Source organism: Myxine glutinosa, chromosome 1 (assembly GCF_964187855.1).
Source record: "Myxine glutinosa chromosome 1, kmMyxGlut1.1, whole genome shotgun sequence".
In the NCBI taxonomy this organism is placed as follows: domain Eukaryota; kingdom Metazoa; phylum Chordata; class Myxini; order Myxiniformes; family Myxinidae; genus Myxine; species Myxine glutinosa.
The window spans coordinates 193,543,990-193,567,412 of NC_136261.1; the positions used below are offsets into that span (position 1 = coordinate 193,543,990).

The 23,423-nt window shown below is 46.5% G+C and overlaps 1 protein-coding gene across 1 annotated transcript in view; it reads right to left on the minus strand.

Annotated features, from left to right (window-relative positions):
- Positions 1–23,423, minus strand: part of HUS1 (HUS1 checkpoint clamp component) — a 60,314-nt gene that overhangs the window by 36,490 nt on the left and 401 nt on the right. Inside the window, exons 2-5 of the mRNA XM_068102676.2 lie at positions 21,658–21,785; positions 18,703–18,879; positions 14,778–14,885; positions 150–224 (exon numbers count right to left, since the gene is read on the minus strand). Of these exons, the coding sequence (XP_067958777.1) occupies positions 150–224; positions 14,778–14,885; positions 18,703–18,879; positions 21,658–21,785 (488 nt within the window). The remainder of the gene's footprint in view (positions 1–149; positions 225–14,777; positions 14,886–18,702; positions 18,880–21,657; positions 21,786–23,423) is intronic.

The window sequence follows — 23,423 nt, forward strand, 5'->3', positions numbered from 1 at the left end:
ACAATCAGGGCAGCACATCTCATAGAAAATTCCAGTACATTGATGTAAGAGCAGACAGATTTGGTGATAAATAGAACGGTGATGCATCCAAAAAACACATGCAACGTTCACCATGAAGAATACAAATATAGTAAATACACATTCCTCACCATAAAGTTGGTCAAATTCTTCATTTTGTCCATCACACTCTTCAGTGTTTTAAATGGAGGAAGATAAATGCTCACCTAAACACAAAACAACAGTTTAGTGGCCAAAACAATCCCATTAATTTACACTGTATGACCAAATTATTAGGATAACACATCCAAACCTAAAATGAAACCTTTCACAACCTGTGTGTGCAAATATTCCCACAATGCAAAGCAACATGTGCTTTATAAAGTTGTATGGTAGGTATTTAAATCAAGCTGTAATCACGACAACAATTAAGTAAAGAGCTGATCGTCAATATGCAATGATTATTGGATGCGAGAGTTTTGTAGCATAGCATTTACATTGGGCTATGCCAAGTGAACTGTGGGTAATGTCATCAGGAAACAGAAGACAACATGTCATGCCAATGTTAACAAACAGGAAAAGCAAGTATAATTTACAAACACATATACAGTCATGTGAAAAAGTAAGTACACCCCATGTAAAGTTTTGACTTTTTCAACATATTTCAACATACAGCTATTTGATCTTCATTTCAACAATATTGATAGATAAAGGTGATATTGTAGCGGCTGCCGCTGGGGTTACACAATCGCCTTGCACCTATCAAGGACGCGGAGCGATCACCAGGCCGGGCTCGTCCAGGACGCCCGGGCAGGCCCGCGCTCGACTTGCCAGGCCTCGGTCGGGACGCCCGGGCAGGCTCGCCAGGCCGCAGCCGGCCCGCGGGGCCACGCCCCCTGGCGCCAGGCCTGGGCAAACCCCCTGGCGGAATAGATATATATTGCCGACCGTAAAACGTTTTTCCCAGAGTGCCTGAGTGTTTGATTCTAATAAAGCAGCTCAGATGAATTCAAGCTTTTTGTCGCGTCCATTCTTTCGATCGACGTGGGAGCCACAGCTCCTTCATTGGTGACCTATCGACATGGACACGGCAGTCGCCCTTAAACTGCCTACCTTCTGGGAGGCTCACGCGGCGGTTTGGTTCGCACAAGCGGAGTCCCTGTTCGCCCTGCGAGGCATCACGGCGGACGACACCCGCTTCCACCACGTGGTCGCTGCGCTCGGTTCAGCCACCGCAGCCCGCGCCCTGAGCCTCCTCGAGAGACCGCCAGCCGCGGACAAATACGGCGCGATTAAGAAGCTTCTCCTCGATGCTTTCGCCCTCCCAGCGGCGGAACGCGCACGGCGCCTGCTCGATTTGCCGGAGCTCGGCGACACGCGCCCTTCCGAGCGAATGGACTACATGCTTTCGCTGCTCGGCGAGCACTCTCCGGCATTCCTGTTCCGGGAGCTGTTCCTCCGTCAGCTGCCTAACCCGGTACGCCTCGCCCTGGCAAGCACGACGATCACAGATCCCCGGGCCCTTGCCAGAGAAGCCGACAAAATCTCCGCCGCGGGACAGCGCATCGCAGCGGCGACATGGGACCCGCCGCCGCCTGATGCACCATCCATGGCGCCCGAGCACCCGGCGCGTTCGACGGCCGAACTGCCGACGCAATTGGCGGCCGCTATACCGAGCCGACCACGTTCAGCACGACGTCCGAAGCCTCCACCCGACCAAGCGTGGTGTTCCTATCATGCCAGGTTCGGACAGAAGGCCCGGACATGCCGACCCCCGTGCACCTTCGGCGGGTCGGGAAACGGCCAGGCCGGCGTTCATTACCTGCCATGAACGCCGGCCACAGTCACACGGGCAACTTACTGTTCATCACGGATAAAGCGTCCGGACGGCGCTTCCTGTGCGACACCGGCGCCCAAGTGAGCGTCATGCCCGCCTCTGACCAGGACAGGCAATCCGCGGTTTGCGGCCCCTCCTTGGTTGCGGCCAACGGATCGACTATCCGCACCTTCGGCCCGCGCAACGTCACCCTCTGCTTCGGCGGCCAACGCTTCGCTTGGACGTTTGTAACCGCCAACGTGCCCATGGCTCTGCTCGGCGCCGACTTCCTCTGCGCACACGGACTGCTGGTGGACGTCCAACGGCGTCGTTTAATCAACGCTGAAACCTTCAGCTCCCTGGTATGCACATTGAGCAGCTCCGCGCCGACCGAGCTGGCACGCACCGTCCCGGCGGCGAACGAGTTTGCTCGCCTGCTCGCGGAGTTCCCGGCCCTCACGCGGCCGACGTTTTCGGCCGTCGCAGTACGGCATGGGATCGAGCACCACATACCAACCACGGGCCCGCCGGTCTACGCCAGGGCCCGCCGCCTCGACCCAGCCAAGCTTGCCGTTGCGAAGGCCGAATTCGACGCGTTGGAGCACCTCGGCATCGTGCGGCGCTCCGATAGCGCGTGGGCCTCGCCACTGCACATCGTGCCAAAGCCGGGGGGTGGATGGCGCCCGTGTGGCGACTACCGCCGTCTTAATGACGCTACAACACCCGACAGGTACCCGATCCCGCATATCCAAGACTTCTCCGCCCGTCTGGCGGGACGGGTCATTTTTTCAAAAATTGATCTCATACGGGGATATCACCAGGTACCTGTCAGGGCGGCCGACGTCCCTAAAACGGCAGTCATCACGCCGTTCGGCTTATTCGAGTTCTTGCGGATGCCGTTTGGTCTCAAGAACGCGGCTCAGGCGTTCCAGCGCTTGATGGACGGCGTGCTGCGTGACCTGCCGTTCCTTTTCGTTTACCTGGACGACATCCTCGTCGCCAGCACGTCCCGGGCCGAGCACCTCCTCCACCTCCGAACACTGTTCGGGCGCCTCAGCGAGCACGGCCTCATCGTCAACCCGGCCAAATGCCACTTCGGCACGACGGCCGTTGATTTTTTGGGCCACCACATCACCAAGAACGGGGCTGTGCCGCTGCCAACCAAGGTCGAGGCCATCACCACTTTCCCGCGTCCCCGCACCATAAAGGCCCTGCAGGAATTCCTGGGAATGGTGAATTTTTATCACCGCTTCGTGCCCCGCGCTGCTCAACTCATGCGGCCCCTCTACGAAGCCCTCCGGGGCAAGCCGGCCAAGCACGACATCGCCTGGTCCGCAGCAATGGATGCGGCCTTCCAAAGCTCAAAGCGGGCCCTCGCCGACGCAACACTGCTCGCTCACCCGGTGCTCAACGCTCCCATCGCCCTCACCACGGATGCCTCCGACTACGCGGTGGGCGCCGTACATGAGCAATGGGTGAACGGGGTTTGGCAGCCACTCGCTTTTTTCAGCCGGCAGCTCCGGCCGAACGAGCTCAAATACAGCACGTTTGACCGGGAGCTCCTCGGTCTACACCTGGCCGTCCGCCATTTCCGCCACCTCCTGGAGGGCCGACCTTTCACGGCGTTCGTCGACCACAAGCCGTTGGTTTACGCCATGGCCAAGGTCACGGAGCCATGGTCGGCCCGCCAACAGCGCCACCTCTCCGCCGTGTCGGAGTTTACCACGGACATCCGGCACGTCGCCGGCAAAAACAACGCCGTGGCCGACTGTCTTTCCCGGGCCAGCGCGAACGCGGTCCACCTGGGCGTGGATTTTGCGCTCATGGCGGCGGACCAAACCACCGACACCACGGTGCAAGCCCTCCGGGCGGCGGACACGGGCCTCCGCCTGGCCGACATCCCCTGCGCGGACACTGTCCTGCTCTGCGACGTCTCCCAAGGCCGGCCTCGCCCCATCGTGCCCGTCACCTGGCAACGCCGCATCTTCGCCTCCCTCCACGGCCTTTCCCACCCGGGCCGGAAAGCTTCCCAGAAGCTGGTGTCGGCGCGTTTCGTCTGGCACGGCCTTCGTCGGGACGTCCGCGATTGGACCAGCGCCTGCACCGCCTGCCAACGGGCCAAGGTCCACCGACACACCCAGGCCCCGCTGGCACCTTTCACCGTGCCCGAACGACGTTTCGACCACGTCAACGTGGATCTGGTGGGCCCCCTTCCCCCATCACGAGGGTTCACACACCTGCTCACCATGGTGGACAGGACCACCAGGTGGCCGGAGGCCGTTCCCCTCGTCTCCACCACCACCGCCGACGTGGCGCAGGCCTTCATCGCCACCTGGGTCGCCCGCTTCGGCGCACCGGCGGACATCTCGTCAGACCGCGGACCACAGTTCACCTCCGAGCTGTGGGGCGCGGTCGCCCGCAACCTGGGGGTCAAGCTCCACCGTACTACGGCCTACCACCCCCAAGCAAACGGGTTGTGCGAGCGATTCCACCGCTCCATGAAGGCCGCGCTCATGGCCGGCCTTCAAGACGGCGGTTGGGCCGACCGGCTGCCGTGGGTCCTTTTGGGCCTTCGCACGGCCCCCAAGGAGGACCTCCAGGCATCCACCGCCGAGCTGGTCTATGGCCAGGTGCTACGCGTCCCGGGCGAATTCGTGCCCGACGCTACCAGCCCCTGGTCCGCAGCTCGCCAGCGCTCGGACCTCCAGGAGGCCGCCCGACGGTTTGCCCCCGTGCCGACATCCCACCACGGTGACCCCCAGTCCTACGTCCCCCCAGCACTCCGCACCGCGGAGTATGTTTTTGTGCGTCACGACGCACATCGGCGGCCACTCCAGCCGCCGTACGACGGGCCCTTCCGGGTGCTGCGACGGGACGACAAGTCGTTCGTCATCGACATCGGCGGCAGGTCGGACCGGATTGCAGTGGACCGCCTCAAGCCGGCGCACGTGGACGTCGACCACCCACCACGGGTGGCCCTCCCGCCGCGGCGAGGCCGCCCCCCGTCCACGGTGCCCCCCACTCGACCGCCCACCACCTCACCGGACCCCCTCCCACGACCCACCAGGGGTCGCTTCGGCCGGGTCATCAGGACCCCCCTCAAGTTGACCCTGTCGGTGCAAGTCGATTCTGGGGGGACGTGTGTAGCGGCTGCCGCTGGGGTTACACAATCGCCTTGCACCTATCAAGGACGCGGAGCGATCACCAGGCCGGGCTCGTCCAGGACGCCCGGGCAGGCCCGCGCTCGACTTGCCAGGCCTCGGTCGGGACGCCCGGGCAGGCTCGCCAGGCCGCAGCCGGCCCGCGGGGCCACGCCCCCTGGCGCCAGGCCTGGGCAAACCCCCTGGCGGAATAGATATATATTGCCGACCGTAAAACGTTTTTCCCAGAGTGCCTGAGTGTTTGATTCTAATAAAGCAGCTCAGATGAATTCAAGCTTTTTGTCGCGTCCATTCTTTCGATCGACGTGGGAGCCACAGCTCCTTCAATATCATATAACAAATATCATGAAACATTTACATTTTGTAGTCCATTGTATAATTTAAATAAACATAAATGCAAATTTCGCATGTGGAAAAAGTAAGTACACCCCGACATTTATCACTACTTCAAATACCTAAAATTAGAATCAGGTGCACCAGCTCAGGTGCAAATGATTAGAACATCGTTAGAGAGGATCTTGGAGGAACCTGTCTTATTTAAACCTCAGACATTTAGTTTGGTTTGCTCTTTGTTGTTGAAGTGTGCGGCGTCACCATGCCGAGATCAAAAGAGCTCTCTGAGGCCTTCAAAAAGAAGGTTATAGATGCCGACAAGTCTGGGAAGGGATTTAAAAAGATCTCCAAACAATTTGAAATCAATCATTCGACTGTCCAGAAGATCATCTACAAGTGGAGAAGATTCCAAACAACTGCCAACTTGTTCAGGCCAGGCCGCCCCAGCAAGTTCAGCCCGAGAGTAGACCGCAAGACGCTGAAAGAAGTCTCTCAGAACCCCAGAATGTCATCATGGGACCTACAGGTTGCTCTTGCCACTGTTGATGTCAAAGTGCACGAGTCTACCATTAGAAAGAGGCTGCACAAATTTGATCAACATGGGAGGTGTGCCGGGAGGAAACCTTTGCTGTCCAGAAAGAACATCAGGGCAAGACTAAAGTTTGCCAATTAACACCTAGGCAAAGACCAGCACTTCTGGAACAATGTGCTCTGGACAGATGAGTCAAAGGTAGAGCTATTTGGCCACAGTACCAGAAGACATGTTTGGTGAAAACCAAAGACAGCATTTGACCACAGGAACCTGATACCAACTGTAAAGCATGGTGGTGGAAATATTATGGTTTGGGGGCGGCTTTGCTGCATCAGGACCTGGGCAGCTCACCATCATAGAATCCACTATGAATTCTTCATAGTACCAGAGGGTGCTTGAGGATAATGTGAGGCCATCTGTTGGAAAGTTGAAGCTCAACCAAAGGTGGACCTTGCAACATGACAATGACCCTAAACATACCAGTAAAACCACCAAGGAATGGCTGAAAAGAAAGAAATGGAGGGTTCTGGAATTGCCAAGTCAAAGCCCGGATCTACATCCCATCGAGATGTTATGGGGGAATTTGAAACGAGCTGTGTATGCAAGAAACCCCTCAAACATCGCACAGCTGAAAGAATTCTGCATGGAGGAGTGGGCAAAAATTTCTCCCAGTCGATGTCAGAGACTAGTAGACAGTTATCAGAAACACCTACTTGAGGTTGTTTCGGCCAAAGGGGGCAATACCACATATTAGAGCCAAGGGTGTACTTACTTTTTCCACATGCGAAATTTTCATTTATGTTTATTTAAATTATACAATGGACTACAAAATGTAAATGTTTCATGATATTTGTTATATTATATCACCTTTATCTATCAATATTGTTGAAATGAAGATCAAATAGCTGTATGTTGAAATATGTTGAAAAAGTCAAAACTTTACATGGGGTGTCCTTACTTTTTCACGTGACTGTAAATACACACACAATCAGTCGTGGCCAAAGTATTGGCACCATTGCACATTTTTCAAATAATGCACCATTTCTGCCAGAAAATTGTTGAAATTAAAAAATCTTTTCGTATCCACAAATGTATTTCTTTGGTTTTCAGTGGAACAAAACAAAAAAAAAGCTGAAAAATAACGAAATATTAGCTTATTCCACACAGAAATCCAAAAATGGCCCGGACAATATTATTGGCACCTTTCACAAGTTGTTAGAAATAATTAGATTTCAAGCAGGTGATTCTCCTTTACTTGGGAATTGAACTCACCTGTGGTGAGTTGCAGGTGCCTGCAATATAAAAATCACTCATTCAACCAGTTTGAATAGAGAAAAGGAGTCATTCTGCTGTTTTGTGTCACTGTGTGTACCACAATGAGCATGGAAAAAGAAAGAAAACCAGAGAATTGTCTGAGGAGGTCAGACACAAGATTGTAGCCAAACATGGACAATCTCAAGGCTACAAGTCCATCTCCAGAGACCTTGATGTTCTTGTGTGCACCGTACGCAATGTTATCAGAAAGTTTAAGGCCCATGTCACTGTTGCCAACCTCCGTGGACGTGGCCGTAAGAGAAAACTTGATCGAAGATTGCAGCAAAGGATTGTTTGAATGGTGGAGAAAGCACCTCGATCAACTGCCAAACAGATTCAAGCTAACCTTCAAACACAACGTACGACAGTTTCAACTCGCACCATCCATTGCCAACTCAATGAAAGGGGGTTCTATGGTAGGACCCCACTGCTGAGAGAGAGACATAACAAAGCCCGACTGGAGTTTTCCAAAACACACCTGAAGAAGCCAAAATCCTTCGGGGAGAATGTCCTGTGGACAGAGGAGACCAAATTAGAGCTTTGTGGGAAAGCACATCATCTCTATGTTTACAGAAAACAAAATGAAGCCTTCAAAGAAAAGAACACCTTCCCTACAGTCAAACATGGAGGAGGTTCAGTAATGTTTTGGGGTTGCTGTGCTGCCTCTGGCACTGAGTGCCTTGAGTGTGTGCATAGCATCATGAAATCAGGAGATTACCAAGGCATTTTGGAGCACAATGTTCAACCCTGTGTCAGAAAGCTGGGTCTCCGTCGATGGTCATAGGTCTTCTGGCAGGACAATGACTCCAAACACTTCAAAAACACCTAGGAATGGTTCAAGACAAAATGCTGGACTGTTCTGAAGTGGCAAGCATTGAGTCCAGATCTAAATCCCATTGAACACCTGTGGGGAGATCTGAAAACAGCAGTTGGAAGAAGGCACCCTTCAAATCTGGGAGAACTGGAGCAGTTTGCACAAGAAGAGTGGGCCAAACTGCCAGTAGAGAGGTGTAGGAAGCTCATTCATGGCTAGAGGAAGCGCTTGGCTGCAGTTTCTTTTTGCCCAATGTTGTGCTACCAAATATTAAGTCTCGGGTGTCAATAATTTTGACAATGCCATTTCTTTTTATTTTCTGATTTAAAAGGGTATATTAAGTTCTGAATCAAAAACAAAGGTTCTGTAATATTAACAGTGAAACAAAGAATTGCGGAGACCAACTACTTTTGTCAATTTCAACTTATTTTTAGTGAAAATTGTGAGTTATTTGAAAAAACTGCAAGGGTGTCAATATTTTTGGCCATGACTGTGTATACATACACACCTGTACATATACATATGCATATATATTTATATAAACATACATATATGTACACACATACACATACACACACACATATATACAGGGTGAATCAAAAGTAGCGCCCACGCCAGATTTCTGTTTTTTCGGCTGTCAGATTCTTTCTGGGATGTCATGTTGTTAATAATTGTCTTGCAAATTATTAATTTTCTTAGTTTATTTATTTTTGTTTTGTTTTGCAGGTTATTGCTGAGAGTTTGGAAAGTTACTGAATTTGCACCAAATTGAACCATGAATTACCTTTCAATGAATCAACGCATTGCGGCGGTGAAACATTACTACAAATGTAATGAACAACCAACGATGGCGGCACGCCGTTTGGCACAGGAATTCGATATTAACCCACCCCAGGGAAGAAACATAGGATTGATTGTCAAGAAATTTGAAGCAACAGGGTCGGTAGCCACTGCAAAGAAGTCCAGTTGTCCGAAAACGGCAACGAATGTAGCTGAGGGTTTCCCCCGGAATAATTTTCCGTAATAATTTTCCCCCGAATAAATGGTTAGATAAACATGTCATTCATTTATTTCTACCTTCTTGAACACTGAAATACGCTCGCCAGACCTTACACCTCCAGATTTCTTTCTTTGGGGGCTCATGAAAGACCTTGTTTATCGTGAAAAGCCTCGTACCATTCAGGAATTGAAGGCTCCAATCACTGCAAAGTTTGAGGAAATTGATATCGAACTCTGCAAGCGTGTGTGCCACTCTGTGCCTGCTCGGCTGCAATTGTGCATCGATCACGAAGGAGGGCACTTTGAAAATTGCAAGTAAAACAGCTTGGTACAGTTCCGTAATAATTTTCCCCCGAATAAATGGTTAGATAAACATGTCATTAATTTATTTCTACCTTCTTGTACACTGTAATACAAATGGCAAACAAACAATCAACTGACAGAAATATATATATATATATATATATATATATATATATATATATATATATATATATATATATATATATATATAAACAGAAATCGGGTGCTACTTTTGACTCACGCTGTACAAACACATGCATAAACAAACATATACAGATATATTATGTACTTGTAAAAGCTATTTTATATTTGAAGTTAGAACCTTAACCTATAAGTAAATGATTGGTTTTCCAACTGCCCGGATCATCAGATGGGCACCGTTTTTCATCGAGGTTTCGATCCTTTCAGCCCAGAACCTCTCCAATCGTAGGATCCACAATCCTGGCCACAGGTCCACATCAGTAGATTACTCCACATCAATGGACCCACAAAAAAACCAGCCTGGTGTTGGGCTAGCGGCTAGGGTGCCAGCTTATGATCCTAGGATCCTGGGTTTGAATCCCGGTCGATCGCTGAATTAACGCCAGGGGGGTTGACTCAGCCTGTCATCCTTCCGAGGTCGGCAAATTGAGTACCAGTTCACTGGTAATTCCCTGTTTGTCGTAAAAAGGCGACAAAAAGGGTTGGCGGCAGGAAGGGCATCTGGCCGTAAAACATTGCTTCAAAAAGGGGACCAACAAAAACAACAACCACGGTGCCCGAAAAAGGCCAACCCCCGCTTTGCGGGGAAAAATGGCCTCTAAAGGTGTTTTTTTATTTTATTTTTATTTTTATGGACCAACAACCTCAAAGTTGTGTCCAGGCAGTCAGTTAACACAGCAATGCAATATCCTTATTCAAACTTATTTAATTACTACTTTTATTTAATGTATTAACACAAACTAATAACTTAAGTCAAACATCACTTAATATATTAAGCAATGAACACTTTACCTGATAGGCATGCCCTTCACACAGCACCTCCATCTAACTATCTAACTATCTAACTAGCATACATCATGCTGCACATCATACATAGCATCTAACTATTGGCTCAAACTGCAATTCAAATATTCAAACTGTCATTTATAACTGAACTTACCATGCTGCATTGCATATCCTAGCAACCTCCAAATTATTTTAATGCTTATTTATAATGTATTTGATAAACATTATTAATTAATTAATTGTATATTTAATCTAAATATCTCCATTATTTAATACCATCTATAAATAAAGAATTAAATAAAAATATATATATACATATATGTATATATATATATATATATATATATATATATATATATATATATATATATATATATATATATATATATATACACTGTATATATATATATACACTGTATATATATATATACACTGTATATATATATATACACTGTATATATATATATATATATATATATATATATATATATATATATATATATATATATATATATATATATATATATATATATATATATATACACTGTATATATACTGTATATATATATATATATATATATATATATATATATATATATATACTGTATATATACTGTATATATATATATATATATATATATATATATATATATATATATATATATATATATATATATATATATATATATATATATTCCATTAATAATATTAATTAAATAATTCACTTCACGAATTTAATTAATTCAGTATTATTATATCAAATGTCATGCAATAGGAAAACCAACCAAACCTAAACAAAAGGTGACGATGGAGTCTAAAGGCATTCTCACAAGACTTGATCAAACAATCAGCCAAATTTCCCCTGTTTAACATGATGAAAAATCCCTTCACAGCACGTTCCGCAAAATCATGCTTTACTGAACAAATTCTTGCAAATCTAAGTAGCTGAGACGAAAAGACATTGTAACCCATTTTAATTGGTACATTGCTACCTGGAAAGGTGTAAAAGATGACAGGTAAACTGAAATCATCAACTTTATGATATACACTCGTACTAAAGCCATTCTGTCCAACTCTAACTAACATGTCAAGGTGTACAGCAACTGTACAATCATTACTACTCGTGTTTGCAATCAGACTATCTCGATAAATCCTGCGAAGCAGCCTGTCAAACAAAAGTTATAGTTAACCACACAAATATCTATATTATCACAAATATCAAAACAAAGTTGTTCTGTAAAGCAAAAAAACAAAAACAAACAATAAAAATATATATCAACTATGGGGTACACATGAATGGCAAAACGTTCCACTGTAGGAGTTGCGGACAACGAGAGGGTAAAAACTTCTTGACTTGTTCAAGGCTCCTTTATTTCCACAGAACTAAAACCCGACCGGAACTCATGTCTTTTTATATCCCCCATGACTTCCGCCCGATCCTCTTAAAGGGGCGTGGCTCCGACACCCGAGCGCACGCCACGCCCATACCGTCAATAGACCCACTGGTCCCATGCTAGTGAATTATGCCTCTATGGGGTATCCCCCACATGCGCCCCCCCCAGAATTCACTCGCACAGGCAATGTCAGTTTCCGGTGGGCCTTAACCACCCGGCCGAAACGACCCCTGATGACCCGAGCAGGGACTGTTAGCGGCTTGGCAGTAGGCGGGCCAACCGGGGGCTTACCCGACGGGGGACGGCCCCGCCGTGGGGGTTGGGCCAACCGAGGGGGCTGGTCCAGGTCCAAGTGAGTCGGCTTGAGGCGGTCCACCGATAGGTGGTCCGGTTTGCCGCCGATGTCGACCATGAAGGACTTGTCCCCGGCCTCCAGAACGCGGAAAGGCCCGTCATAAGGCAGCCGAAGCGGCCCCCAGTGTGCGTCATGGCGAACAAAGACGTACTCCGCTGTACGTAGATCCGGCGGGACGTGGGCCTGAGGCAAACCATGTTGAGATGTGCGCACTGGTGAAAACATCTTGGCATTCTCCCGGAGAACCGACCGCTGACGGGCAGCGGACCAGGGGCTTGTGGCGTCAGGAATGAACTCCCCGGCAACCCGCAGGCCATAGACGAGCGCAGCGGATGAGGACTGGAGGTCTTCCTTAGGGGCTGTCCTGAGGCCCAACATTACCCACGGGAGTCTGTCGGCCCAACTGTCCGTCTTGCATCTTGCTCTTCAACGTTTTCGGAGCTTTGAACAAACATGGCGACAAGCGCAGTTTCGATCAAACTGCCGGAGTTTTGGGAACGACAGGCTGCCGTTTGGTTCGCACAAGCTGAGGCCCAATTCGCCATTTGGAGCATTTCTGCTGATGACACTAAGTATTATTATGTCGTGTCTGCGCTCAGTGGATCCACTGCGACCAGGGTGGTGAGCCTTCTCCAGGATCCTCCGGAGGGCAGCAAGTACGAGACGTTAAAGGCCCTGCTGCTTGATACCTTCGAGCTCACTGAGGCCGAGCACGCCCGTCAGCTCCTTTCTCTACCAGGGCTGGGCGACTCCAAGCCGTCAGAGCTGATGGACCACATGTTGTCTCTCCTGGGCAGCCACCGGCCATGTTTTCTCTTCAAGGAGCTGTTCCTGCAGCAGCTGCCAGGACAGGTACGGTCGGCCTTGGCCAACTCGCCCGTTAAGGATTTCCGCGCCCTGGTCAGGGAAGCAGACAAGTTTTTCTCCGCCAGACAGCAATGCAGTGTGCCTGCATGGGACCTTGGCCCCGTCGAGCCTACGCCGCTGGCGGGCACCATTGTGGCTGCCACTACGGCCCAGCGGCGGAAGCCCCCAGGCTTGTGCTTTTACCACGCAAGGTTTGGTCCCAAGGCCAAGGCATGCCGGCCACCCTGCAGCTTCAGCGAGTCGGGAAACGGGGTGGCCGGCGCTCGTTAACTGCCATGAGCGTTGGCCGTTCGGGCAGTTTGTTGTTCATTTCGTACACCGACTCCGGACGTCATTTCCTCTGTGACACAGGTGCCCAGGTGAGCGTTCTGCCTGCGTCGGCATTGGACCGGGAGGCCGCGAGTCACGGCCCCGCCCTGGAAGCCGCCAACGGCAGTGCCATTCAGACTTTTGGTAAACGAAACGTGGCACTGTGTTTTGGTGGGCAGCGGTTCACATGGGATTTTGTCATGGCGAGGGTGTCCACCCCCTTGCTGGGCGCTGATTTCCTCTGCGCCAACGGCCTATTGGTGGATGTTAAAAATCGGCGCCTCATTAATGCGGAGACATTCAGTTCACTTCCATGCTCGCTGAGCGGGTCCGCCTCGACGAGGCTTGCTTGCACGCTCTCGACCTCTGATGAGTTCGCCCGCCTCCTCACCGAGTTCCCGGCCCTTACACGGCCCACCTTTTCGGCCGTTGTCGTCAGATCACGTCGGGGTCACCAATGTAGGAGTTGCGGACAACAAGAGGGTAACAACTTCTTGACTTTTTGAGGCCAGTCCGTGGCCTGCCTTTTTATAATAAAAAAGGTAAAAAATCAAACATTTAAACAGCCTTGGACAGTTGGACATGCACCTTGACCCCACGGCCAAGGCACACCGTCTATCAAGATTGTCCCATTAGCATACACATGCACTTCAACCCCAAGGCTGAAGCACATGGTCATTCAAAACACATGCATCCTGACCCCAAAGGGCCAGAATGCATGGTCATACAATTGGACCCCTCCTCCAAAGGAGTGAGTCCACCGTCCACCAGTGGATTCTACACCCACCATGGGTTTTAACACGGGTATATTGACTTGTTCAAGGCTCCTTTATTTCCACAGAACTAAAACCCGACCGGAACTCATGTCTTTTTATATCCCCCATGACGTCCGCCCGATCCTCTTAAAGGGGCGTGGCTCCGACACCCGAGCGCAGGCCACGCCCATACCGTCAATCGACCCACTGGTCCCGTGCTAGTCAATTATGCCTCTATGGGGTATCCCCCACACCACCAGGAATGACCCAATATCAAATTTTGAATTTTAAAAAAATCTTGTTTTGACCGCTGTGACCCTATTCCCCACCCCTAGGGCATGAACCAGGGGGACAAATCAAAAAAACGTTAAATCTTTCATGTGTCCCCCAATGTTAATTGCATAAACAAGTTTCATTTTAAAATGTTTATAGAGAGCCTGTAATTGCATTTTTTAAATTGTAATTGTAAATGTAATTGCGATTGATCTATCGTCCCCACCCAGGGCCCAAGGGGGTGGGGCCAAAATGATAGAAAGACAAAGTCCTCCCCACCCCCCCCCTCCCCATTTCCTTTTTAAAAAGTGTGATGGTAAAAAGGGAAAGGTGTAATATGACAAGAGATTTACCAAAAATTGGTACAAAGTGTTTGTGACAGGGTTTGGAATTTGCTTGTGGGCAAAAGTGTTATAACATAGACACAAGGAATTGAATAAAGGTTTGTGAATAAATCATGGTTATTTAAATATTGTCCCAATACTTTTGGTATTATCGTGCAAGTATTAAGCAAGTAGAAGCACAACGTGTTTTATAATGTAGGAAGGTCGTGGGTGGGCTTGTTTACATCAAAATCCGGAACGGCAGGCTCTTTATGGTCACTCCAGAGTTGCTGTGGAACAACTTGCACCGGAATGTCATGGGTGACCACTCGGCTATGACTCAGAAGGGATGCCTTGGGGAAAAGGCAGTAACGGCAACAAGAGAGGTTCGGGGGGGATAAAAGGGGATGAAGAAATGATAAAATGCTGCAAATCATTTTTAAACAACATAATATTATTTTAATTTTTTTTTATTACACCATCTTAAAGGAAGACTAAACTCAAACTTTAAACCTGACAAAAAAACAACTTGGCACGCAGTGACTGTGAAATGCATCCGACGTAGCTACTTGTAAGTATGCATTCACAGCTAATCGTGAAAATATTGACATAACATGGATGCCTCCACAGAAATGACTAGGATATTCACTAAAGTTGCATTTTCTGCTAAATGGTACATCCTCCCATCCCATACAAAGATAATGACATGTAAATACCCAACTGTGTCCTGCTAAAACTTCAAAACTCTGAGTTGCATGCACAGCATTAGTCTATGAAAGGAGAAACAAGGGATGATTTGAGGGAAATGGAGTTGTGATGGTGGAATGGAGTGAGATGGAGCTGGGAGAGGGGAGGTAGCAGGAAGGAGGTAGATGGATTGATGATAATGAAGAGTGAGTGAAGGAATATAATGTGGTGCTGCTGATGCTTGTTGAAGTAACTCACAAATATCCCAAGCAATCACAAAATACATGTGGATGGAATTTTTTACGCTTTGCCTTTTCACAGCAAACATGATATTATCAGAGGGTGGAGAGTGCTGTACTGGGTATCTATCTTAATGATGGTCTACAATGTCTAAATATCTTGAACATTTTAATCAATGTTAGTGATATCATTGTTGAGATCCGAGTGCCAATATGAACGCAAACAGGTTAAAATGAAATATCAACCACGTAAAAAAAAAAAATCACTCAAAAATCAAAAAAAAGATCAACGAACAATGCACGTCTGAGCCGTCTAGCCTGGGTTTGAATCCAGACCCAGCTATAAACTGTCATTCTGGTGTTTCACAAGCAGGGTGATTCATCAATGTGTGTGCCATCCCTCTGATGGAAATTTAACTGGGCGTCCCGTCTTCCATTATTTGGCAGCGTTAAAGATCGCATGGTGTGCTTCACCATCCAAGGGATGGCACCATGAGGCAAGCTATCGCCGACAACATGAACAAATTTAAAATCCCTGCCACTCTCAATAGAGTATTCTGCGCTGGAGTGGTAACCCTCCAGGATTGTAATGCAAACCAAAGATACCGCTTCGGCAGATCCGATGCTTTGTATCTACTATATAAGAGAGCCGTTGGTCCGTCTGTGTGTCTACAATAAAGTGAGTTAGAACCAGGAACTCCATCTCCACTTGGGTTTTCAATTGGAGGTTATATTTTCACCCCTGTCTGTCTGTAAGCAGGATATCTCAAAAGGTTATGGAAGAATTTGGATGAAACGTGGTGAACAGGTGTGTGACAAGGACGAATTGATTCGATTTTGGTGAAGATCCAGATCAGGATCCAAAAATGTTTTTCGATTTCTAAAGTGATTCTTCACCATTGAGAGATGCTGGCCAAAACGATATACTGTAGCATATGTCAAATTCTTGTGGACGGGTTATGAGAAAACTTTGTGGATGAGTTAAGTCGGTGACAATAACAAGCCAATTAGACTTTGGGTAAGGTCCGGATGCAGATATGGCCTATTACATCAGTACGATACAAAACATAAACTGTTCAGTCGAGCAGGAGTATGGGCTCTACCAAGCGCCGTTCTAATTCTCTCTATGTAAATGTGTATGATATAGCACCACCTGGTGGAAGCCGGTATTACAAGTCATAACAAGAAAAAGAGCAATCAGAGATTGCAAACCCTCGCCAGGATGTATTTTCTGTGGTTTTTAAAGGCTTTTGTGTTAAAACAAATATGGCGGCCGAACCACGTGACCGATGACATCATTTTTTTTCTAAACTAATTTATTCCTAGATTATGCTCAAGAAATTTCATCTTCATCGGATGAAGTTTTGTACTTGTCGAATTATGACGTCATAATGGAGGCACTTACGACATCATCATTAACATATTTTATTCCCCATGGAGAGTTCTTTACAATGAGCCATGTCTCAATTTTTTCTATTCAGTGCTTTCGGAGATATAGAGGTGCAAAGTTTTTCGGTTTTCCAAGATGGCGACAGAACCACAGGACCGATGACGTCATCATTAATTTTTTTTCCTCCACCAGTTTATGCCGACATGACGCTCAAGAAATTTCATCTCGATTGGATGAAGTTTTGTACTTGTCGAATTATGACGTCATAATGGAGTCACCTATGACATCATCATTAACATATTTTATTCCCCATGGAGAGTTCTTTACAATGAGCCATGTCTCACTTTTTTCTATTCAGCGCTTTCGGAGATATAGAGGTGCAAAGTTTTTCGGTTTTTCCAAGATGGCGACCGAACCACGTGACCTATGACGTCATAATTATCATTAAAAAATTCTGCAGGTGGAGGTGGACCTATGGTGAAAATTTCTTGTCAATCGGACCAACGGTTGCAGAGAAAATCATATTTAACCTGTGCGAACAAACAGACAAACAAACAAACGGACTCAAATGCAATACCCTCTCCTCTGGCGAGGGTAATAAAATACACCATTAATATGTACCTTACTCTTTACAGAGTGCTGCTGCTGCCAAAGCAGTTTCTTGTTAAGAGTTTTAATGGATGGTTTGGCATTTCCTTCCCAGTGTTGTTTGTCCATGCTCTATCCTTCTAAATGCTGAGTGTCAAGCAAGGAATCAGCACATACCATTTTTGAAGTCTTTGGTATGACTCAGCTGGGGTTAAAACCACTGATCTCCCAGACTCAGAGCGGACGCTCTAACCATTACCCCCTTGAGGCTGGTGTATATATTTCATATACGTCATAAAAGTGGGGGAATTAACCTGTCCATCCATAAACCTGGGGGAATGATCCTGAAATTCTGAAACCAAAGCGTTCAGAATCATTGGAATCTCCCGCGATGAAGCTAACTCCAAGGGCCTTTCACTCACTCACCGCAGGCAGGTTGGTGGTCTTTCCGTCTTCTACCGTCTCCTCTCTGGCCTTGCCCCCCCAGCCCTCTCTGGGCTCTGTCCCCCAAATATTCCTACAGGTCGCACAAGATCTGCCTGCAACCCTCTTATGGTTAAACTGCCAAAATCAAGACTTTCTGCTCACCTTCACTCCTTCATTCCTCTTTTCTCCCGCCTCTGGAACAAACTCCCTCACTCTCTTCAATCCCACTCCACCCTCCAGGTCTTTAAAACAGCTGTTCACCACCATCTCTTATCCTCCCCCATCCAAAACCTTGATCTTTTCTACCCCCGCTAATTTCGGTCCCCTTGTGTTTTATACCTCTCCCCCCCCCCCCCCTCCCCCTCCCATGCCTCCTGCCCCCAAGCCCTCTCCCTCCCACACTTCTCCCTGCTCTCAAATGTTGTGGTTGTGTGCTTCCCCTTCTCTCCCCATCTTGTCTTCCGCTCCCTCTTTTTGTATATTTTGTTTGTCTGGTTTGTTTTGTTTGTTTGTGAAATAAATGTTAGCTCTTTCACGAGCCTCGATTCAGTATACAAAAAAAAAAAAAAAATCTGTAATTCTGGGGGAATTAATTTGTCTGCAAGGACAGGTTCTTTGTTAGTTCTTTATAAGTCTTGCTTCAAACAGGGACATAAATTGATTTTTTTTCTGTTAATGATCAAATCCAATAGTTCCAAGTTATATATAAACAAATTTGTTTTTTGTTTCACTTGAATGTTTTAAGCGAGCCTCAACATAAGCAATAACATAGCTTGTTCACATATGTAACAGCTGCTTGCAGCAATTCACACCATAAACAAAGGAAACCTTGGCCATTACCAGCTCAACATCGAGCGTGAGGTAAGGGCAGTGTTTCTTTGTCAGCTTTATCTTCACAGATTTTGCACTCTGTGCAGTTTTCAGTGCTCTGGCGATGCTGTCGGGTGGAATATCCAGATAGATCTCGTTGAACTCAACGGACAACCCATCCATCTGATACTCATCAAAAAAGTTGTTCTGCGGAAACAAAATAATTCATATTTAAGCAAAAACAAAAATCAGATGTTGTCCTCTTCTTCTTCTGCCTACTCAAAATAATGAAAATCGTTTTTTTTAAAATACAAAATGAAAATTGATGATTGTATACAGCCTTGACCTTTCATCTTTCGATCTAAACAAGACCAAAAGTCTAACAGTGGCGTAGCCGGGCTTGCAAAATATTATAAACCACAAACACATATGATTAGCTTTTTAAACAGTCGCTAATGCTGCTTATAACATTAAACAAAGAAATTTGGAGGAATCCCGACATCCGTGAGGTAAGTTTTACTTACAGAACTGAGGGAAGATCTACTGTAATCTATATACCCCACAAGGGTTGGAGGTGTGCTCATTTACCAAGCAGCTAGCTAGCGCTTGCCAAGCCAGCCGTTCCTTAAGGGTTTTGAATGGAGTGCTTGCTCGAATGCTTTAACCACTTGGCGATCTCTCCACAAGAAACTTGGTAAATGAACACACACCCAATGTTCTTGAGACCAGACCATAGAGCGACTGTAATCTGTATACCCCAAAGAGGAATGACCCTTCCTGCCACTCCCATAGTCAGTGGGTGTACTAGTGAATTAAAATGTCGGTCGGTGGAGTCAGCCGTCGTAATGACATCATAGACGTAATGGACAAAAAAATGCCGCTACTTTAATATGTAGAAGATGATATATTTTAACTTCCAGTACATTTGCAGTCACGACAAAGGGATTAGTGTTACGATTAAATTTACTATAATATTAACGTTATATTTTGAAAATGATATTACCATTAAAAACCCGAGGCGAATTCCTTACATCCTCAGTTATTAATATTAGTGCCGAACACCGCTCATCATTGATCATGAACCATACACCACTTCAATCCATTAACTTTGTATTCACGACATTGGGATTCAAGTGTTATGGTTATATTTGCTATATTATTATGATTTTTTAACGAAAACTATTCTACTGAAACGATACACTACTGTATTAAGAAACCTGGGCTTGTTTTGTCCGAAGCGGTCCAAAGATGAGGCTTAACGCCTAAGGGCTATACGTACCGTTTTGTTGGAAGAGCCGTAACGCCGATGCTTTCGATATTTGATGGTCATTTTAACAATCGGTTTGTTTGTGTTTCACACAGAATGAAAAACGTAAGGTAGAGCATGCCGATTGTGATATATGACAGGTTCGACGATATGTTCGGCATGAACGGCATATAAATCAAAATGGCGGCGTGTGGAGAGTCAGCCGCCGCACCGCCGTAATGACATCAGACGTAATCACATCACCCTGTCATGTGACCAGATCCTCAGCTCTGATTGGTACACGTTTGAGGGGACATACATACAGACGGACAAACACTGTTCTAGACGGCTTTGCCTGATGGGCTACGCCGTAAAAATAATCAGTTTCTAGCTTTCGATTGGTGAACCAATTCTGTGATGTGACTCAACATGCCAATTCTTAAGACTTCAGGTCAGTCGTATGAAAATTGACAATTATATGTGATGCTGACCTTGGACCTTTTTACCAAATTATTAATTTGCCTTCTCCATATTTTCATAATAAAGGTTTGGTGAAAATTGGATGACAATAGCTCAAATGGTAAAAACGTTATGGCCCGGATAGACAGACAGACAGACAGACAGACAGACACACACACGATTACAATACCTCCCCCCCCCCCCAACCCCCATCTCCTGCCGTGCAGGGAACAAGCTGATAATAATATCCCACCTCCTAAAAGGTCTTTGTTTTTCTTTGGACAAATGTTGTGCTAACATTTATAAATAGTTTATCGTGCATTTTGTGGGGCACCGCAAAAATATTATAAACCACAAACACGTATGATTACCTTTTGAAACAGACGTTACTGCTTTTTAGCACTAAACTGAAGGGGGGGGGGGGGGGGAATCCGGGGTGTGTTCAGTTACCAAACAGATATCTAGCGCTTGTCAAGCCAGCCGTTCTTATCAACGGTTTTGAATGGAGTGTTTGCTTGAATGTGTGCGTGTGTTAATCCACTTGGTGAGCATTCTACATGAAACTTCGTACCTGAACACCCCGCCCCTCCCCCAGGGCCGAGCCTAGATCTACTGTAATCTATATATCACAGAGAGGATAATAACATGATCCTTCCTGCCGCTTCCATATGGAGTAGGTGTACTAGTTTAATTAAAATAGAGATTGAAAACGTCATATAAATAAATTGATTCCCGAATTTACTGTCTTACCACCATTGACGCAGTGGCTATTACACCACCCTATCTAACACGTTACATTAGTTATTCATGCGTGTTGTTTGTGTCCTTCATGACGTCCTTAAAAACAGCAAGTTTCCTGTTTGGAATGATTTTCAATTTTGTTTGACTGGCAGGCAGACCGAGTAAGAAAACATTATCTCACTCCTCTCTGTGCATGTGCGATCGTATCGGGACAAATTCAGAGCTGAAGTGCGGTTAAATGGCAGGTTTGTCATCCGATTTATGTTCAAAACATAACATTCGATTTAAATCAGGTTACTCCTCGATCACAAACTGACGTTTGTAGACAGACAGAAGGACAAAAATAAATTGCTTAACCCCGCTTTTCGCTTCGCGTGCTAATAACATGTATGGGCAATTTGCACATTTTCTTTGCAAGTTGGACAGGTGTTGGTTTGTTGTTGAAATATATACAAACACACACCCCCTCCCCACACCAAATATTGACTCAAAAGCCTCTACTCTGCATACTGTTATATTTACAGTTTTGAAGGCCACACCTGCACGAGCTCACACCAAATGGTGACGCCTCCATTCGCTGCTCTGTCAGACACGATAAAGTAGAGCTTGTCTGAAGATAGGTGCAACGTGCATGTCTTAGTGAGCTTGGCAATGGTGTTCAATACACCTGCATCACAGGACAGACCAAGTGCATGGGTCAGTCTCAATCAGGAAGACATTGCTGTTAAAGATCTAAGTGCAAGAATACTGTCAGCCTTAATTCAAGAAGGGCAATAGATCCTACACCAGATGTAGTTTCACTAACTTGTATACTAGGTGGCATAGAAAAAGGTACACGGTTATAAATGATAACTTGTTTTTTAATCCTATGGTTGAGACTGATATCATCAGCAATAGAAACTCAAAGAGATTTACAATCTGGAAATTTGGTTGTACAATATCTGAAAATGATATTTCTTAATTATTATGATAATATTTTCCACTATACGCACATTGTTCCTCACTTTAGCCACTTCCACTGTGGACATTTTCATCAATTAATGAATGCATAAAAATGGAGGAAAATATTCAGAGCCTGAGTTGCCTTTTCTCATGTCATTCTCATAATCGTTAATTCCTCAAAGGAGGTGTCCGTGCATGTGTGTGTGTGTCATCATGTCTCTGTCAGGTAAAGCAGGAGCTCAGTTAATAAGGAACACCTGGCTTGGCAAGATCATTAGTAGTGGGACACACCCCTACACCCCTATTATGACTAACATATTGAGGTCAACAGAATGAACATCATGTACCATACCATATGATATACATTTGTCTATACAGTGCATTCAGAAAGTATTCAGACCCCTTCACTTTTTTCACATTTTGTTATATTGCAGCCTCATGCTGAAATCGTTTAAATTCATTTTTTCCCTCATCAATCCACACTCAATACCCCATAATGGCAAAGAGAAAACAGGATTTTAGAACGTTTTGCAACTTTTTATTAAAAAGAAAAAACTGAAATATCACATTTACATAAGTATTCATACCCTTTACTATGACACTTGAAATTTCGCTCAGGTGCCTCCCATTTATCTTGATCATCTTTGAGATGTTTCTACACCTTGATTGGAGTCCACCTGTGGTAAATTCAATTGATTGGACATGATTTCGAAAGGCACACACCTGTCTATATAAGGTCTCACAGCTGACAATGCATATCAGAGCAAAAACCAAGCCATGAGGTCGAAGGAACTGCCTGCAGAGCTCAGAGACAGGGTTGTGTCGAGGCACAGATCTGGGGAAGCCTACAAAAAAATTCTGCTGCATTGAAGGTTCCCAAGAGCACAGTGGCCTCCATAATTCTTAAAAGGAAGAAGCTTGGAACAACCAGGACTCTTCCTAGAGCTGGCCACCCGGCCAAACTGAGCAATCGGGGGAGAAGGGCCTTGGTAATAGAGGTGACCAAGAACCCGATGGTCACTCTGGCCGAGCTCCAGAGATCCTGTGTGGAGATGGGAGAAACTTCCAGAAGGACAACCATCACTGCAACACTCCACCGATCTGGGCTTTATGGCAGAGTGGCCACACGGAAGCCTCTCCTCAGTGAAAGCCCGCTTGGAGTTTGCAAAAAAGCACCTGAAGGACTCTCAGACTGTGAGAAACAAGATTCTGTGGACGTTGTGTTTAACACATCGATGAATCGCCATACCTGTGAACACCAGGGCGGCAGTTTACAGCTGGGTCGGGATTCGAACCCAAGCTAACCCAGCTTTGAGGGGTCCTGCCAGCCCGCTACATGTAAGACTATTTCGAGAGCATGAAC